Source organism: Nyctereutes procyonoides, unplaced genomic scaffold, assembly GCF_905146905.1.
Source record: "Nyctereutes procyonoides isolate TBG_1078 unplaced genomic scaffold, NYPRO_anot_genome, whole genome shotgun sequence".
Classification (NCBI taxonomy): domain Eukaryota; kingdom Metazoa; phylum Chordata; class Mammalia; order Carnivora; family Canidae; genus Nyctereutes; species Nyctereutes procyonoides.
Window position 1 is genome coordinate 45,610,616 of NW_026575051.1, and position 21,218 is coordinate 45,631,833.

At 34.9% G+C, this 21,218-nt stretch overlaps 1 protein-coding gene across 6 annotated transcripts in view; it reads right to left on the reverse strand.

Moving 5' to 3' along the window:
* Positions 1–762: 762 nt before the first annotated feature.
* The window catches only part of SNX14 (sorting nexin 14), a 74,792-nt gene continuing 54,336 nt past the window's right edge, over positions 763–21,218 (reverse strand). For all 6 annotated transcript variants that reach the window (XM_055329803.1, XM_055329802.1, XM_055329800.1 and 3 more), the window contains 11 exons: positions 18,896–18,979; positions 16,164–16,264; positions 13,790–13,901; positions 9,710–9,750; positions 9,448–9,567; positions 5,966–6,089; positions 5,531–5,695; positions 5,300–5,395; positions 2,714–2,805; positions 1,598–1,654; positions 763–972 (listed from right to left, as the gene is read on the reverse strand). In XM_055329803.1, coding sequence (XP_055185778.1) covers positions 934–972; positions 1,598–1,654; positions 2,714–2,805; positions 5,300–5,395; positions 5,531–5,695; positions 5,966–6,089; positions 9,448–9,567; positions 9,710–9,750; positions 13,790–13,901; positions 16,164–16,264; positions 18,896–18,979 — 1,031 coding nt within the window. In that variant the 3' untranslated portion in view covers positions 763–933. The remainder of the gene's footprint in view (positions 973–1,597; positions 1,655–2,713; positions 2,806–5,299; positions 5,396–5,530; positions 5,696–5,965; positions 6,090–9,447; positions 9,568–9,709; positions 9,751–13,789; positions 13,902–16,163; positions 16,265–18,895; positions 18,980–21,218) is intronic.

The following is a 21,218-nucleotide window of genomic DNA, read 5'->3' on the forward strand; positions in this document are numbered from 1 at the left end:
TAATTCTGTATTTTCCTTTCAGAGAGACAACAGACATAAACCAAAAGTCCACTCAAATAGACTTACATATAAGACTTACTAAATTTTGGAATATTGGAGAGCCAGGGTGGCTCAGCAATTTAGTGCCGCCTTCAGTCCAGGGCCTGATCCTGGAGACCCAGGATGGAGTCCCATGTCGAGCTTCCTGCATGGAGCCTGCTTCTCCCTCTGCCTGTGTCTCTGCCTCTCTCTCTCTGTGTCTCTCATAAATAAGTAAAATATTTTTTAAAAAATGCTTAAGTTCTTCCTTAAAAAAAATATATTGGAATATAGCTACGTTTATTCAGTGAAATGTAGTTGCAACCCCACAATCACAAATATCTATAAGTAGTCAGTTTTCATACCTAAAAAGGGCTATAACCATTTGATCCAGGAAGAGTAAGAAGTCCTTTGTTTCTTATGAAAAACTCATAAAGGATATCTTCTTTACAGACATGGAATTAACTAATAGAAAATGGGGGTAAAAAGAAAAAAAATCCACAAAAATGTATTAACTCTAAAAAAGAAAGCAAATCAGATCTAACTCTCATTTCCCCACACTAAACATAATCATTTCCAAAGTGATACAATACAAAGATTATTGGTTTTATCTGTTTGTCCTAAAAGGATTATGAATTATCTCTTTAAAAAAAATGTCAACAAGAAATGACAGATGTTCTAATAAAATTTGGTAACAGGTAAAAAAAAAAAAGAAAGACTATGAAACCCAATAACTTGTGACTATTATTAAGTTTGTGTTAGTCTTTATTAAAACAAAAAGAATCAAAATTTCAGACAATGGATTACATGATATATACAAGAATATACAAAAGTAAAAGAAAAAAATACACGTATACTACACTAGCACAACAGAAATTGTTCTCTTTCTGGTTATTCTTTCCCAAATCCAAATGTTTACATCCAGGACGTCACAGAGGTAACTTCTTTTTGTACCTAAAGTAGAAATAAATCTATTTAATATTAGACCATAAAACAGGGTTCATCTGTGAAGTGCCTAACAATTCCAGTATATAAAAATTCTAATGTAAGATAGATATGTATAGATATAGAATATATATATGTATATATATGTGTGTGTGTATATATATATATATATATATCCTCCAGAATCAATATAATAATATTACCATTCTTCAATTCCAATTCATTTTGTACTCTTGGGTTCATATAAGCCAAATGCCCCCAAACACTCATCTGACTTACACACCATTCAGTGTTACAGACAGGACAGTCTCAAGAACTTGACCTATTCTAGTGCTAGGACTTAAACTCACATCTTCCTCTGGAAAGACTCTAGAGGGTATAATGTTCCTATCTGCTTGTAATTAAGAAGGGACATAGTCAAAATACAGGCTACTTACTCCTTCCTGTCCCCAAAAAACTGACTCTATGTTTAAGCATGTTGAAAAAAGAAAATTTAAAGAGACATTTATTAAGGTTGTTCATTTTTAAAGGGATTATAGTCACAAGGGTTTCCTTAATATTTTTGTCCCTAATTAAAATAAATGTCAGCATACCATCAAAAACATAAAGAATAAAACTGCTGCTTTTCAGTTACCTTATTGAGTTCTGGAAATAGTTCTTGTATCACAATGTCCAATAAAACATAAGTCAGCTAGAGCACAAAAAAAAAAAAATGTTTTTTAAGGCATTAGACAAAAGCCATAAAAATGATAAAAACAAAATTCAGGACTGTGGTTATTATCTCTAAATGAGTAGGCAGGGAACAGAACTCATATACACAAGTCTTTATATGTGTACATTTTATTATTATGCTGTATAAATGTAAAAGACACAAGCAGGATACAAAATTTTAACTATATTAAGATCTCAACAAAATATGTGCAGTATAGACTATATATGTGATATTAACTGTGGTTATTCTATGTAATCTGAGTAATGGAATTCTTTGTTTTTAAATTTTTACTTTATTTCATGAATTTTGTATATGTTCCAGGTTTTCTACAGTGAATCTATGCTTATTTTAAATCAAAACAACTCATGGTATAGGGGCGCCTGGGTGGCTCAGTCTGTTAAGGATTTGCCTTCGGCTCAGGTCATGATCCCAGGATCATGTGTAGAGCTGTTCGAGCCTGTGCTCCCTGCTCAGCTTCTCCCTCTGCCACTCCTCCTGCTCTTGCTTTCTCTCTCATTCAAATAAATAGGTAAAATCTTTTTTAAAAATGTTTAAAAATTTTTTTTAATTTTTAAAAAACTAACTCATGTTGGTTTATATGTTGGTTCTTTAGAACTCGTTATAAAGAAAAAAAAAAGTAACTCTTAACTATAGAGAACAAACTAATGGTTACCATAAGGGAGGTAGGTGGGGGGATGGGTGAAAAAGGCGATGGAGATTAAAGAGTTCGCTTATCCTGATGAGCACTTAGTAATATATAGAATTGTTAAATCACTATATTGTACACTTAAAACTAATACAACATTGTATGTTAACTATACTGGAATTAAATTAGAAAACTTAATTTAAAAATAAGGAATAAAGTAAAAAGCAAAAGAGTAACAGATAAAGCACACATTTTTTCTGTCTGAATATCCTAAGTACACTGCCTTGATTTAACATAGTGTCACTTCACAATTAATACTATACAAGACACCCTGGTGTGTGCTGTTCACAAAACCTAGCCGACATTAGTCAACCTGCTTTAATGAATTTTACCTGCTTATTGAGAACTGGCTGTTGTAAGCCATCAAATAGAAGTCTGATGCTTTCATACTTGGCTTCTTCACCAATGCACTTGACTATCAGATCTAAAGGAGAAAGCCAAATGTGAAACACTTCATATTATACAATGCCTCATCATTAACTGGACCATAAAGAAAAATCTTCACCCTGTTTCCCAGGTATTACACAAAAACTATAAATCTACATTTCTTAAACCAGTTTTCCTCCACAGAGCTCCAGGAAAAAAGGCTTCTATGAAGTTAAGAAACTCAGTATGATGTATCCTCCTTTTGGAGATCCATAATGAACAAGGTATACTACAAGCTCTGTGGAACGTTGCAGTAAAGAAATCTACTTATACTATTAAGTGATAAAAGTCAGTTGGAAAATAATACATATTGTGTTATCCAAGTCAGGTAAAACAAATCCTAAATTTATATGTATACATTTGTACATATGTGTATAGAAATGCACAGAAAAATGTGAGGATTAACACCAAATTGGGGAGAGGATGACTTCTACTTTTTACTCTATATAGTTTCATAATGTTTTAATATCTTAATATCAGGAAGAAAAAGTTTAATTTTTAACACTACCTTTTCCTCAATGAATATAACCTCTTTAATTTATTTTTATACTTTTTACATAATTATTATTAACCATCTTATAGGACAAGCTTTTTGGGACTTTCTGAGAACACTAATTTAGGATCCAAAAAAATTCCAATTCACGTTTGACTGCACAGCTGTCATGTTATCACTTCTATTACCAGTCAGTCCTTACTAAAAATCTCTCAATGTTTTCCCTAAAACAGGAAAATATTCTTAAGTAAACAAAGTACTCAAATATTTGTCCTTTCCTTACCCCCAATTATAATAAAACTCTTAATGATGTTCTTGAAAAGTTCTCACACCTTATGTTTGCTTCTAGGAGATAAATGTAACCCAAGAAGCAAAGGCTAACTTCAATTATAATAAGCATAGTAGATCCTTGATATTTTCAAGATATGTGGCCCAATATGGATCTTAATGAATCCCCCAATTCATCAAGACTACACAGAATTTCCCAATTGCATGAAGCCTAATGAACAAAAATAAGTGATCCTTTCAGATCCTTCAGGAGTCCCTGAGTAAGAAATGAGGGGGAGAGGACAACAGAAAGACATGCTAAGTTTTTACTCACTAAATTTTTCCTTCCCAGAGAAGTCTTGAAGTAGATGTGATTTAAATTTGTTCCTCAGCAAAATAACAAATTACTACATTCACTAGCTTTCCATGTTGTCCCTGAGTATCAAAACTAAGACTGTTAAAGCCATGAATGCTATGGACTGCTGTTACAAAAACAGGTTAAGAAGTTATTTCATCATTTACCTACAGAGGACTTAGCCCAAAGTAACTTTTATTTACTTTTATATTCAGACCAGGGATTTGTCTTCACACAGAGCAGCAGGACTATCCTGAGACTAATTTTTCAATGATGAGAATTCTTTAAGGTACAGTCCAAAGGCCTCTTCAATTCTTACTCTATATTTTCTTTTTGGACATTATTATCCACTACCTGTAACTTCCGTATCCTTAACCTGTACCATTTCATTTCTCAAATTTCTAAACCTAACTACTTACTAGACCTTTCCTCATGAGTAATGTATAAGCAATTCACACTCAAAATATTCTAAACTAAATATCCTTTGCTTTGACCCTTTGACATTTTTTCCTTGTATGTCCTACTCTATAAAAGATTACTACCATTCATTTACCTTGTGGCTCAAGCCTATCTCCACTACAGAAGAAGTGATCATTCTCTTCCTCTGAGATACTCTGTGATTTGCACATGCCTCCTATCACATATATGTTTTGTCTGTATAACTGTCTTCCTGCTAGACTGAATTACTCAAGTACACTTTTTACATCCCTTGCACTTTGCATAGTGCCTGACATGTGGAAAGTACTCAGTATATTTAGAATGAATGAATGAATGTAGATCTTTTATTCATAAACACTAGTGCAGTTCTTCTCATCGTACAGTAAGCAGGAGGATTTGGACTGTCCCACAAACATATCACTTTGATCAGTCTTATTATAAGTTGTTGAAAGCATTGGCTATTGCAAAAGTAGAAAAAGTCTGTTCATAGTGCTTATATTATAAAAACCAAATTTTATTTAACTAATACATTAAATTTTACTTGGTCTTTATAACTATTTCTAAAATGATAACTCAAAATAACTCAAAATAAAAATTAGCTTTAATAATTACTATACCTTGTGGGGTGCCTGGATGGCTCAGCTGGTTAGGGATCTAACTCTTGACTTCAGCTCAGATCATGATCTCATGATTGTTGTGGGATTGAGGCTCTGCACTTGGTGCAGAGTTTGCTTGAGATTCTCATGATTGTTGTGGGATTGAGGCTCTGCACTTGGTGCAGAGTTTGCTTGAGATTCTCTCTCTCTTCCTCTGTCCCTCCCCCCACTCATACTTGCTCCCTCTCCAAATAAATAAATAAAACCTAAAAAAAAAATTACTGTATATTGTGATCTCAAAGAAATGCTAATCTATATATTAAACTACTTAAAAATATTATACCTGGAATGTAATTCATCATTTCATCAAAAGTCTGTTTTGCTCGTTTTTGCTTATCTTGGAGAGAGCGAGGTTCAGTGTTTTCACAGAATACAGCATCTGTAAAGAGACAAAAATATTTGCTGGAATTTTTACCAATTATACACAATATACTTCATAGCAGAAATACTAATAAACCAATGAAATTAAGACATAAAAGTACATAAAACATGACACATATGACAAAATACAAACCTCTGAGAAGTGTTATGAGTGAGACCAAGCGGTGTTCCTGAAACAGTTGTTCTAGTTTACAATGAAGATAGTAGTCAGTATACATTTCCAGGGTGTTTTTAAACAGGATTCGAGTTCCCATTAAGAGATGATGAAGCCAGTCAGGAACCTGGAAAACCACCCGTCCTGAGGATTATATGGAATATTTTGTTAAACAGATATTTCAAACATTCTCCAGTATAAAAAAACACAAATGGTCAATATTTTATTTATAAACAACCAGTAACTTTAATATGTTCATGACCAATTATATCTAATTCTTATAAAAGAAGTATCTTCAATTTAAAAAGAAGTTACAATAGGATAACAGTGAAGAACATTAATTTGCATCACAGAAGAAATATGATACATGAATGAAAAATAGGTTTTCACAGTAACCACATAGATCTTACCTACCTACGTACATCAGGTAATCGTAGACTCCTTCTACAGTCATCATCTCCATAAAATAATTCTGATTTTGCTTTCTTTCTGTATTCTCAGCACGGTTTGCATTATTCTTAAATAGATCACTGAAAAGCTAAAGTAAAAATTGAAATAGGAAAGAGATATTTAGCTTACACACCTGATGATAATAATTACTAAAGCTAAAGTGACACAGAGCACAGGCATTTAAACTTTTTCCAATCAAAACAGAATTATCAGATAGGTTAAGCTCTGTCTCTAAAGTTTCACATTTATGCTCAAAATTGATAAAAAATACATATTCCTCCCAAAACAGTACACAAAAGTCTGCATTCATTTTAGACACAACAGAAAATTTGTTCTTCATGAAGAAACCCTTTGTTTTTTATACCAAAAGGAACAAATGAACATGTAAAGATGTATAAATATATTAATGACAGTTAATTTTAAAACTAAAATGACTTAAAGATTATAATTCACAGTTATAGGGTGTGAACATTGAGCTTTAGCCAAAGTTTATTTGGACAGTAACAGTCATAGTCCAGAAATGCCTAATCAGTGTGAAAAAAACAAGATGTAGAAAATTACTTATAAAAAAAAATTACTTATAGTAAAAATGATGAAATACAACTAAATCTCAGCCTAAACCTTAAGATATGCAAAAAAGTCTATTATTGTTAATAATAATAAAATAGAACTTAAGGAACTAAAAAGTCTGAAAGAAAAGATCAACAAAGCCAAAACATGAAAAGTACAAGATCTATGACAAGACTGAGCAAAAGAAAAAAAAGAAAAAGACACAACGCTAAAAATAAAAGGTGATATAACTACAGATGTCAAAAAGAACAACTTCAGGCCAAAAAAATTTCAAATTTAGATAAAATTAAAAATTTGTTGAGAAATATAACTTATCAGGGTGCCTAGGTGGCTCAGTTGGTTATGCATCTGATTCTTAATTTTGGCTCAGGTCATGATCTCAGTGTTTGGCTTTTTTTTTTTTTTTTAAGATTATTTATTTATTTATTCATGAGATACAGAGAGAGAGAGAAAGAGAGGCAGAGACACAAGCAGAGGGAGAAGCAGGCTCCATGCAGGGAGCCCAATGTGGGACTTGATCCTGGGTCTTCGGGATCGTGCCCTGGGCTGAAGCAGATGCTAAACTACCGAGCCACCCAGGTGTTCCTGATCTCTGGGTTTTAAGATCGAGCATCACATCAGGCTCCATGCTGGGCATGGAACCTGCTTATGATTCTCTCTCTCTCCCTTTGCCCCTTCCCCCTTAAAAAAAAAAATATATATATATAAAACCTATCAAAACTGACTCATGTTGGGGCACCTGAGTGGCTCAGTCAGTTGGGCATCCGACTCTTGGTTTCAGTTCAGGTCATAATCTTGGGGTCATGGGACCAAACCCTGCATCAGGCTCCATGCTTGGTGCAGTCTGCTTGTCTGCTTGTCTCAATGCAAAATCTGCTTGCTCTCCCTCTGCTCCTCCCCCAGCTCACACACACATGCCCTCTTTCTCTCAGATAAATAACTAAATCTTTGGGGGAAAAAAAATGACTCATCCAACAAATCTGAATACTATAATCATTAAAGAAATTCGGTTGATTTTTTAAAAAGCCTTCCTACAAACAAAACTCAAGACTTAGATGACTTTAACAACCAGTTCTATCAATTATTTAAAGAACTAGTAATTCCAATTATAACTATCAGCAAGTAGAAAAAGATTAATATAACTTTGATACCAAAACTTGACAAGGATAGAATGCGACAGAAAAATTATAAGCCAAGTCCACCCATAAACATGAATGCAACCTTCTAAAAGATATCTATGAAAAAAGCTACATTACACGATTTATTGGTGAAACAATAAAATCATGATCTTTGTACGGCAGCTCCTAGCCATGAATGAAACAAAATCATCATTTGCAGTTAAGTGTGTAAATCTAAAAGAATTAATAGATATATTACTAAAACTAATACAAGTCTAGCAAGGTTACTGAATTTAAAAAATCAATACACAAAAGTTAACTATTTGTTTACAAAAAGAAAGTTATAAAATGAAAAAATATTAAAGATATCTTTTACAGTAGTAACAAAACAGTGAAGTTTTTTGGGGGGAGGAGGAAGGCTGTCCTTTGAGCTCACACAACTCCCAGTGCTGAACACTATTCTGGAACTAAAGTGAGCTTCCTGTGGGCTGGAAATTTATCTTTATATTCCATTGCCTGGCACTCAATAGTTAGGTACAGGATAATATACCTGCTTAATGAATGGATTAAATATTACATAAGCCACTGAAATGAGATAAAATAAACATCAAGTCAACATAAATACATTGTATCAATTAATTTCTTGAGTATTGGAAGTCGGTGATTGACAACCTACGAAAACCACCTTAAAAATCCCCCAAATACTCACAGAGGAAGACATAGACATGGCCAACATGCACATGAGAAAATGCTCTGCATCACTTGCCATCAGGGAAAAACAAATCAAAACCACAATGAGATACCACCTCACACCAGTGAGAATAGGGAAAATTAACAAGGCAGGAAACCACAAATGTTGGAGAGGATGCGGAGAAAAGGGAACCCTCTTACACTGTTGGTGGGAATGTGAACTGGTGCAACCACTCTGGAAAACTGTGTGGAGGTTCCTCAAAGAGTTAAAAATAGACCTGCCCTATGACCCAGCAATTGCACTGTTAGGAATTTACCCCAAAGATACAGATGCAGTGAAACACTGGACACCTGCACCCCGATGTTTCTAGCAGCAATGTCCACAGTAGCCAAACTGTGGAAGGAGCCTCGGTGTCCATCGAAAGATGAATGGATAAAGAAGATGTGGTTTATGTATACAATGGAATATTACTCAGCCATTAGAAACGACAAATACCCACCATTTGCTTCAACGTGGATGGAACTGGAGGGTATTATGCTGAGTGAAGTAGATCAGTCGGAGAAGGACAAACATTATATGTTCTCATTCATTTGGGGAATATAAATAATAGCGAAAGGGAATAGAAGGGAAGGGAGAAGAAATGTGTGGGAAATATCAGAAAGGGAGACAGAACATAAAGACTCCTAACTCCGGGAAACGAACTAGGGGTGGTGGAAGGGGAGGAGGGCGAGGGGTGGGGGTGAATGGGTGATGGGCACTTGAAGAGATGAGCACTGGGTGTTATCCTGTATGTTGGCAAATTGAACACCAATAAAAAATAAATTTATTATAAAAAAAAAATCTCCCAAATACAGAAATGGTAGACGTTTACAAATACAATTATCTAAAGAAACATTTACCCATTAAAGCAAAGATGCAAGCAACTATATAAAATCCCTCCTTACACTGTACAACTGATTTTCATATAAAGGAAATAAGTCCCATTCATTTCATTAACACATGATTCTCCCTATAATGGAAAAGTCTCAAGTAGGACAACTTCAAACTTCATAACTCTGAGGCAGTACCTTCTTGTTGTTTTCTGAAGTAGGGCTGAGAATAGTCAATTCCGGTTTACTTGGTTTAGGCTTTGGAGATTCACAAGAATTAATGAAATTCATGATGAAAGGTTCCAAATGCTGACCTTTCTGTTGTGATACAGAAATCATGGTATGCAAATTAAAAATCAAGATTATGATTTTTAATAATCATATAACCCATTAAAATTCACTGATATTTAATATACTTGTAACTATCATGTTACAGAATATACATAAATTAGTTATTCACCTCTTTCATTAGTTTTCCAGGAACAGACTTTATAATCTTCCCTGCAATTAAAAATAAAATATTAATTTTATGAAGGTATAATAAATCTCATAATTGCTTACTGTATACTTTACTAAGTAATTTTAAACACTCAATAGCCAAGTAAAAAGGAAAGTATAAAAAATATTTATAATTTACAATTTCACATTCAACAGAAATTTACAATAAATATGGTTTTCTTAATTATTTATAGATACAACACTTAGGATTTACTTAAAATGATACAGTGAGGTTGGAGGGGGGAAGGGAAGGGACTGAACAAGCCGTGTTGGTAACTACTAAAATAGAGTAAGAGGTTTATTATACAAAATTCTCTTTCGTGTATATTTGAAATTTTCCACAAAAAAATGTTTTCAAAAGATTTTAAACAATGATGACTATATAAAAATATCTAAAAATATGCAAAACACAGCAAAGGATACAGTCAACAAAACTCAAAGACAACCTACAGAATGGGAGAGGATATTTGCAAATAACATATCAGATAAAGGGCTAGTTTCCAAAATCTATAAAGAACTTATTAAACTCAACAGCAAAGAAACAAACAATCCAATCTTGAAATGGGCAAAAGACACGAAGAGAAATCTCACAGAGGAAGACATAGACATGGCCAACATGCACATGAGAAAATGCTCTGCATCACTTGCCATCAGGGAAATACAAATCAAAACCACAATGAGATACCACCTCACACCAGTGAGAATGGGGAAAATTAACAAGGCAGGAAACAACAAATGTTGGAGAGGATGCGGAGAAAAAGGAACCCTCTTACACTGTTGGTGGGAATGTGAACTGGTGCAGCCACTCTGGAAAACTGTGTGGAGGTTCCTCAAAGAATTAAAAATAGACCTGCCCTACGACCCAGCAATTGCACTGTTAGGGATTTACCCCAAAGATTCAGATGCAATGAAACGCCGGGACACCTGCACCCCGATGTTTCTAGCAGCCATGTCCACAATAGCCAAACTGTGGAAGGAGCCTTGGTGTCCATCGAAAGATGAATGGATAAAGAAGATATGGTTTATGTATACAATGGAATATTACTCAGCCATTAGAAACGACAAATACCCACCATTTGCTTCAACGTGGATGGAACTGGAGGGTATTATGCTGAGTGAAGTAGATCAGTCGGAGAAGGACAAACAGTGTATGTTCTCATTCATTTGGGGAATATGAATAATAGTGAAAGGGAATATAAGGGAAGGGAGAAGAAATGTGTGGGAAATATCAGAAAGGGAGACAGAACATAAAGACTTCTAACTCTGGGAAATGAACTAGGGGTGGTGGAGGGGGAGGAGGGCGGGGGGTGGGGGTGAATGGGTGACAGGCACTGAGGGGGACACTTGACGGGATGAGCACTGGGTGTTATTCTGTATGTTGGTAAACTGAACACCGATAAAAATTAATTTATTAAAAAATATATATGCAAAAGTTAGTCAAACAGTTTTAAGAATTGCTACAACATTTAAATTGGCTATTTGGAGGCACCTGGGTGGGTCAGGAAGTTAAGTTCCAACTCTGGACTTTCGCTTGGGTTATGATCTTAGGGTTGTGAGATCAAGCCCCATGTCAGGCTCCACAATCAGTGTGATTCTTTCTTTCTCTCTCTCTCTCTCTCTCTCTCTCTCTCTCTCTCTCTCTCCCCCCCTTCTGCCCCTCCCCATTGCTTGCACTCTTTCTCTAAAATTAAAAATAAAAAACACTGGCTATTCAAATAGCTTATATTCTGAGTTTTAGGTTAAATATACATAGTCTAATCTTGTTTGCCAAAATTTCTTGTATTTATTTTAAAATATCTGGGACACCTGGGTGGCTCAGCGGTTGAGCGTCTGCCTTTGGTTCAGGGCATGATCTTGGGGTCCAGAATCAAGTCCCACATCAGGCTCCTTGCAGGAAGCCCACTTCTCCCTCTGTCTCTGTCTCTCTCTCTCTTTCTGTCTCTCATGAATAAATAAAATCTTAAAAAAAAAATCAAACATCTTAAGATTTTCTCAAACATTAGAAATGCCTGAAAAATCATCAAAATTGATAGATGCAACTTAAAATTTCTTATGGTTCAATTTAGAAAAAAAGTAGACTTATGGTAATAGCAAGAGACATAATAACTTAAAATGGGAGACTGTTTTATAACATGAAAACCACCCAACCCTCTTCCCATCAGACTATTTCTCTTTTGCTATCCACATAAACTACACCTCCCTCCTCAGAACTCCCCCAAGTGCCTGGAGCACCTGGGTGGCTCAGTCAGTTAAGCGTCCAACTCTTGATTTTGGTTTGGGATGATGAACTCAAGGTCCTGGGAAAGAGTCCTACATCAAGTTCCATACTCAGTGGGGAGTCTGCTTCAGGATTCTTCCTCTCCTCACCCTCTTCTTATTCTCTCTCTCTCTCAAATAAATTAAATAAATCTTAAAGAAGATAGAAGCATTCTCCAAGTTCCTTAAACTACAGAGTTTTATACTGTTCTTTTTGGTCTCTTCTACATGCTTTTCCTGAGCCAATTTATTTGCTCAATCTGATTTAAAGTAACACTCAAATCTCTACTCCTTGCTTATCCCCTGGCCTCTCCTGCCTTACAAAAACTTCTTTACCTGGATTCTATAAACTCAACAAGTTCAGAACTACTCTTAATTTATTCCTTAATCTCAGCAAGTAACAGCATCCTCCCAATTGTTTAAATGGAACAAACAATTCTTTGATCATTTCTTCTCCATCAGTCAAACCTAGTCAGCAACCAAGTCTACCCAATTCTATCTCCTAAATATTGCATAGACCCAAATATAAAATGTCTTCACATTTTCCTCTGATAAGAAAACCTCCATATAAATACCAAGCATTCTGGCTCAACTAAATGTACTGAAGAGATACAGATGAAAGTCAAATGCCCACTTGCAATATTTAATTCATTTGTTTATCTCTATATGTACTTACGATTATATTATATAAAATATATTCAAAATAGTGTTTTACTTCCATTATTATTTTTAACAATTTTATTCAAACTTTTCTTGCTTATATTACTGTGGTCTATACTGAACTTTAACATAAAAGAAATCATGCTGTATATACTCTTCTGTGTCTTGCTTCTTTCATTCAACATCATGCTTTTAAGATTATCAGTGTTAGTTGGCAATTGAAGAAAGAAAATTATCATATGGTTTCACTCATATGTGGAATATAAGAAATAGTGCAAGGGACCAAAAGGAAAGGAGGGGGAATTGAATGGGGAAAAATCAGAGAGGAAGACAAATCATTAAAGATTCTTAAATTTGGGAAACAAACTGAAGGTTGCTGAAGGGGAGGTGGGTGGAGGGATGGGGTAACTGGGTGATAGGCATGAAAGAGGACACATGATGTGGTAAGCACTAGGGACACATGATGTGATAAGCACTAGGTATTATACTGTATATTGGCAAATTGAAATGAAATTTTAAAAATTAAATTAAAAAAAGATTATCAAAATTGTTGCAAATAGCTACATACTACAGGTATTCACTGCCACAGGTATTCATTTTATGAAACTACCATAATTTATGTTTACTCTACTGGTGATGAACATTTGTATTATTTCCAGTTTTGCCTATAAAAACAATGATGCTATGAACATTCTTTAATATATATAGAAAATTCTCTAGAGTATATATCTCAGAGAGGAACTGCTCATTCAGTTTCATACTAAACTGTGTTTCCTTTTTTTTTTTTAACAAAGATTTTATTTACTTATTCATGAGAGACACAGAGAGACAGAGGGAGAGAGACATAGGCAGAGGGAGAAACAGGCTCCATGCAGGGAGCCCAATGCGGGACTCGATCCCGGGAATCTGGGATCATGCCCTGAGCCAAAGGCAGACGCTCAACCGCTGAGCCACCCAGGCGTCCCCTAAACTGTGTTTCCAATTTATGTTCCTACTAACAGTTTTCAAGAAGTCTGTTAGAATTTGACACATGGCTTCACTATATAAACTATTCCTCTACGTTAATCTGAAAATGCTGATTATGTTCAGTTTATCCTCATATATATGATTCTTTAAACTGACTTACCAAGATTTACATCTGGTAGTATTTTATCAAGAAACTGTGTTTCCCCACCATTGGGGGAGAGAAAATCAGCCAGAAGTTGACTATTACTCAGTTCTGGATGCTGCAGAAGTTTCTTGAATGAAAAAAGAAAAAGGGGAAAAAAAGCTTAAAAATCCAAAAGGATCATCAAAACTATATTAAAATGATAAGAACGAAAACAAAAAATTTTTTAGTCCTCAAAAGCTATCTTACATTCAGAATAACAAAACCACATTTGTAGAAAGAATACTATTGCACAGCAGCTAAGAACTCAGCCTCTATGGTCAGTCATGAAAGGGTCTGCATTCTAGCTCTTCCATTTACCAGTGAGGAGTCCCTAGAAACTAAGTTCCTAAATTACAAGAGTTAGTTTCCTCATGAGTAACAGGAAGATAATACTACTTACTTTACAGAGTTGTTATATGAAGCATTTAGCACAATACGATACACAGGAAGAAGATTAAATATTAGCTAATATTGTTTCTCCATTTCTCAACTATAAAACAAGTACTACAATATCATAAAATGTTCTTGATAATTCAAAGAAGTTGGCACAAAGGGTTTTGCAGAAAACTAAATGTGGAAATGTGAAATAATTTGGAAAATCTGTTGTCTGTTCTTCTTGCAACACTATTTTCTTACAAGATAAACTGACTTTTTAAAGCCAAAATGAACCCGGTCTTACCTAATATTCTGTTTTGTAACTTGAAACAGTTTCAAAACTTTATGAGCAGAAATCTGTATAAAAATACCAGTAACTGCAACCTTTAGCTCCATATCACCAGAAAATACTCTTCTAGTATGTGGTACTCTAACTCTTAAAAAGATTTAATTCATTCCAATAATGGGTTAATGGTACAAAGGCAAAGGTTAATACTACTATATATTACATTCGAATATCCTTGCAGTAGTTAAGTTATTCGTATTTCAATTTTCACACGACCAAAAAACTATGTAACAAGTATTTTCTGGGTTGAAGCACTCAATGGTTCAAATACAAGAAATAAAATATAAAGATCCCTTTTTTTAAAAGTACTTATTTTTGACAGGGAGGCATCCAAATTTAACTGAATTAACATTTAATAAAATCTACAAAATCCCATGTCCAAAAAAAAAAGCGATGTAATAAAACAAAAAATGTATCTACTTTTTGGTCTTATGCACTTCATTAACGAAAGATGGTCATTAATTTTAGAGAAACCTAAATCAATTTTAGTTAAGCATCTGATTTGATTTTGGCTAACTGAACTAACAATGGAAATAACATATCAATTACATTGTTCACATAACACTGTGCCCACACTGAAAAAAAGATTTCAATTGCAAGCAGTGAATGGTAGAAAATCAGGAGATCCCAAGAAATTGGAAAAACATCTACAAACTGCAAAAGAAAAAAAACTAAGGAATAAAACAGGAGTTCACAAGTTCAGAAGTGCTAAACACAAAATCAAACAGGAAACAAGACAAAAGGGGCGCCTGCTTGGTTTAGTCAGTAGCAACTCTTGATCTTGGGGTTTTAAGTTCAAGTCCCATGTTGTGGGTAGAGTTTACTTAAAATAATAATAAAATTTTCTTAAAAAGACAATAGTAACAAAAAAACTATCCAGTATTCTTAGAATGCATTTCATTTTTTTTTTTTTAGAATGCATTTCATCTTATACGTTTTTCTTTCTTTAACTTTCCACACCAAAAGTTTTAAACTAAACCCAACATAAGATTTTTCTACTTCTGAGAAAGTATCTGGTATTTCACTGGTTATCAATTTATTTTAAATTTTTTATTTATTTATGATAGTCACAGAGAGAGAGAGAGAGAGAGAGAGAGAGAGAGAGAGAGAGAGGCAGAGACATAGGCAGAGGGAGAAGCAGGCTCCATGCACTGGGAGCCCGATGTGGGATTCGATCCCGGGTCTCCAGGATCGTGCCCTGGGCCAAAGGCAGGCGCCAAACCGCTGCGCCACCCAGGGATCCCATCAATTTATTTTAAAGTATACTCTTTTTCTTTTGAGAGAGAGATAGATAGCACATGAGGGGGGGCAGTGGGAAAGAGAGAATATCAAGCAGGCTCTGTGCTGAGTGTGGAGCCCAATGCAGGGCTTGATCTCACAATCCTGAGATAATGACCTGAGCTGAAATCAAGAGTTGGATGCTTATTAGCCAACTAAGCCACCCAGGTGCCCCTATAAAGTATACCCTTAACAATAATTCTCTTCCACATGAAAAAAATATCTTAAAAGAATTTTCGAAATTCACATTGACACATATCTGTAAAACAAAATGTATTTACACAAGAGAAAAAAAGACAAATTAGAGTATACTATGATTAGCAATGTTTTAAATAAGATGGTACTATTTACCTGTAAATATTCCTGAAACTCTTCTCTCTTTGACTTTAAGAATTCATAATTTTTGGGGCCAATGATCCTCTTGGAAGGAAGCTGGGCATCAGGAAATGTGCCTGAAATATATATATGAAAGTTATTAGCATGTTCTGCTACTATTTTTTTTTAAGATTTTATTTATTTATTCATAAGAAACAGAGAGAGAGGCAGAAGCAGAGGCAGAGGGAGAAGCAGGCTCCATGCAGAGAGCCCGATGTGGAACTCGATCTCGGGACCACAGGATCACGATCTGAGCCGAAGGCAGATGCTTAAACCACTAAACCACCCAAGCGTCCATTCTGCTACTATTTTTAAAACCTAATTTATAGCTTACTAAGGCAAATTCAGGTTTACAATGCTCCCATTTAGAGATATGGCATTAACTTTTAAATAATCTTGACAAGGGGCATGTAAATGGCTCAGTCAGTTAAGTATCTGCCTTCGGCTCAGGTCATAATCCTGGGGTCCTGGGATTGAGGCCCCACACTGGGCTCCCTGCTCAGCTGGGAGCCTGCTTCTCCCTCTCCCTCTGCTACTCCCCCTGCTTGTGCTCTGTCAGGTAAATAAATAAGACCTTTTAAAAATAATTAATTAAATAATCTCAACAAAAATCCATGAGCTTCAAGTCAGAAGTCCAGACCAAAGAACCTAGGTCTATTGATACCCAAAATATCACCAAATATCACCAACTCTTCATTGGCACAGATTTATTTAAGCCTTCTATACTAGTAAAAAAAAAAAAAAAAAAAAAAAAAAAAAAAAAAAAAAAGCTTCAAAAACTAATCATGAGACTATTTTGAAGTTGGTGGGATTCTATCAGCCAAAATCTTTAAAATACCTACTCTCGGGGATCCCTGGGTGGCGCAGTGATTTAGCACCTGCCTTTGGCCCAGGGCGATCCTGGAGACCTGGGATCGAATCCCACGTCGGGCTCCTGGTGCATGGAGCCTGCTTCTCCCTCTGCCTATGTCTCTGCCTCTCTCTCTCTCTCTCTCTCTGTGTGTGACTATCATAAATAAATAAAAATTAAAAAAAAAATACCTACTCTCTCATGAGAAAAAAAGGTAGCATTTTGCCAATACTATACAAGATTCAAAACAAAAATTAAAAACCCTGGATATGGGGGCTTAGTTGGTTGAGCAACCAGGTTTTGGTTTCATCTCAGGTCATGATCTCAGGGTGGTGAGATCAAGCCCTGTATAGGGCTCCCCACTGGGCATGAAGCCTGTTTAGGATTCCCTCTCCTTCTGTCCTTCCCCTCATTCTATCTCTGTCTCTCTTTCAAAGAAATAAATAAATCTTTAAAAACAAACCACGGACATGCTTCCTCAAATAGGGCTGACTTTAGAAATATAAATGCCAGGGATGCCTGGGTGGCTCAGTTGTTGAATGTCTGCCTTTGGCTCAGGTCATGATCCCGAGGCCCTGGGATCTCAAGTCCCACATCAGGCTCCCCACGGGGGGCCTGCTTCTCCTTCTTCCTAGGCTCTCTCTGTGTGTGTCTCATAAACAAATAAATAAAATCTTTTTAAAAAATTAAGAAATTTACATGTCAAAAAGGAAAATACTGTTGGGAATCCAATCAATGTAGGATGATCTAGGACTGTACAGTATGGATTGTATGTCTCTCATCTCTAAAATAAATCCAAAGAAAAAGTTCTCAGAGAAAGGAAGAGATAAGGATGGCATGGCACAAAACTGGCAGAGACAGAGAAAACCATTTAAAGACAAACACAAATTCAAAATATAAGCAAACAGTCTGGAGTGGGACTTTGTATTTTAAAGAAGAGTAAAAAAGGTTCTTGTCCTTCTCAATTCAGAACCAACCTGAATTTGGATCAAGGATACTCCACAAAGCTTCGATAAAATGAAGATTCATGGGTGCCTGGGTGGCTCGGTAGGTTAAGTATCTGACTCTTTGGCTCAGGTCATGATCTCAGGGTTGATCTCAGCCTGCTGAGATCTCAGGGTGAGATCGAGCTCCAAGGAGCCTGCTTAAGAATCTCTCTCTCTCCTTCTTCTGCCCCTCCTCGCCCTACTTGCTCGCTCATACTTGCTCCCACTCTTTCTCAGAGATTAAAGATTCAGAATACACAAATCAGACTCATCAACCTACATACAAAATGACTGTAAATACTTTGTAACTATATTGCTGATATTAACTAAAATAAATGGATGATAAGAGAGACTGAAAGGTAAGGGGAAGAACTAAAAAAGGAGAAGTGTTCCCCTCTTTTGCTTGATCTATCCTTAATAGAAATATTACACTACAGGTTTTGTTTCCATATCTAAGAACTAAATCAAAACATTTACCATGATGCAGAGCAAACATGTTTATCAAGAAAGATGGTAAAAGAACAAAAGCAATCTGAAATGCTTGGTTTAAATTAAAATCTCTGCCACATCAGGAAAAACCAAAATTAAACTGGAAAGAGAATCTTTTCTAAAATACAATTAAAGAATAGCTATCTTTTAAATATTAACATTATTTAAAAAGCAATAAATGTGCACTGTAAAAACTTTAAAATTAAATATAAGCCAGAAATAAGATAAAAAACAGTATGTTCCTATTATGAATAGTAGTATACACAAATGTTACTGCTACATTTCCTTGGTATAATACCTAAAATCAAAAAATTAATCTAGTTCAACAGCTTCTACAAAAAAGCTAATGCTAACATGTAATGTTTTATACAAAAGCCACATACCATGAAATTCTGTTAGTTTTGATTCAAGTACATAGAACTCTAGATATCTTCTATAGACGGACCAATGTTCAGGCTCATGCCCAACTGTAAATTGGATGAATACACAATAAATACTAAATAATTGTATAAACTATTAGATACTATTCCAGTCTTAATAATTTATTATTTCTTAACATCACATCATTAACATATTTTATCCCATATTTTAATTTTAAATTTAAGAGATTGATGCATTTTACCTATTAAGTTATCTCAATAATACATTTTTCTACAACAGAATCATAGAGCTGATAGAAATTTCAAAAAATAATACAGTGATTATTTTTTAAATGTCAGAAATAAACAATGTATTTCATAAAAACTTAAAATCAATTAATTTTAGGTCCCTCAAAATTTACTAATTGTCCTGATCTAAGACAATACAGAACAGCAGTACCCAACAGAAATTTCTGCAATTTTGAAAATGTTTTATATAATCTGTATTAATACAGTAGCTATTAGCCACATATAGTTACTGATCATTTGAAATGTGGCTATTCTATGTAAGGAACTAAAATGCTAATTTAATTTAATTTTAATTGGTGCACATGGCTAGTGGCTACCAAAACTGAATAGCACAAAGTAATATTTTACAGAATGAGTCAAGTCAGACCGCCTATTCCAATCCCAGTTCCCCCATTTACTAAGTGAACTTGAACAAATAACCTCATTGTGCCTTAAGTTGCTTAGAATAAAAATTGTACTCCTGCATAAAATAATACACCTAAATCACTTTTGTAGAATGCACAACACAGAAGAAGCTCCCCCAAAATGTTAACTGCTATGATATCTCATGTCATTCTAGCATAGATTTGGAAATGCAATGTACAAAGTCAACTAAGACCACAATAACCAAAAATATCACATTTAGAAAAAAACAACATGATACAGTCACAATCTATAGAGCAAATTGAAGTTTTTTTTCTTCAACACTGGTCTTAAAGGATCTTCATCATCCCTAATTTTGGTTTTTTAAAGCTGAAAATTGCTAATTTGCTACATATGTAAAATCAAAGTATTATTTAAATGATACACTTTATGAGATCCCTCATGGGTCATGGCTTCCTAAAAGCACATTATATTGACAGTAAAAGGCTGAGAAAAATAATCCTTAGAATACAAGTTTTAAGATTTTTTTGGTTTAAACTTTATGGTTAAATTATTAAGGCAAATTTCTAAAAAATAAAGCACAAAAATGAATAATATGTGTCCAAAAGGCAAAAACAAAGTGTATTTCCGAATGTTTAAAAGTATATCATACATAAACCTTTGAGAAGGAGATAAAAGTCACACATCAACATAAATTTACCTATAATAATAAGAATTCCCATCCTAAAGTCAGAAGTTTAAAATAATTTCCTGAGAAACAAGAACAGTGTTGGAAGAGTCAGACTTTAAGTACTTAGAAGTAGCTGAACCCAGAAACTAGAGTATTTCTTTTCAATTCTTTCCAACACTTAAAATGCTAATCAGTAGAAATGGTAGACAAAAGATGCAAACAAAACTATGTTTGAAACTGAAATATGGGGCACCTGGGTGGCTCAGTCAGTTAAGCATCTGCCTTCAGGTCAGGTCATGATCCCAGGGTCCTGGGATTAAGTCCCATATGGCAAGCTCCCTGCTCAGCAGGGAGTCTGCTTCTCCCTCTCCCTTTTTGCCCCTCCCCCCCTCGTGCTCTCTCCACCCCCTCAAGTATGTAAAATATTAAAAAAAAAGAAAAGAAAAGAAACTAAAATCAGACTATAATATCAACAATGGTTTGTCTCTACACCTATTAGAATACTAGAATACTGAGCCAGAAAAGCAATTGGCAAGACTGAATGGCAACAACAGCACAATCAAGTAGCACTAACTCCGAACCAGACCCTGCCTGGTATTTAGTTATAATAGGAAAAATTAGGGACACCTGGGTGGCTCAGAAGTTGAGGGGCTCCCTTCAGCTCAGGGCGTGATCCCAGAGTTCCAGAACTGAGTTCCCCAACAGGCTCCTTGCAGGAAGCCTGCTTCACCCTCTGCTTATGTCTCTGCCTTTCTCTCTCTGTGTCTCTCATGAACAAATAGATTAAAAATAATAATAATAACAGGAAAAATCATAGATAACTACTCTGAGCATTCTTCCTTTCCCATTTCTACATTTTATTTCTTGAAATAGGATTACCTTCTAAGAAAAATTTTAAAAACCTATTATCTTTTGAAAAACAAATAAGGAAGTTATTAGCACTGACCTTCATGCTAACACTTAGTCACTCCTCTCTCAAAACCATTTCCTAACATGACCATTTTT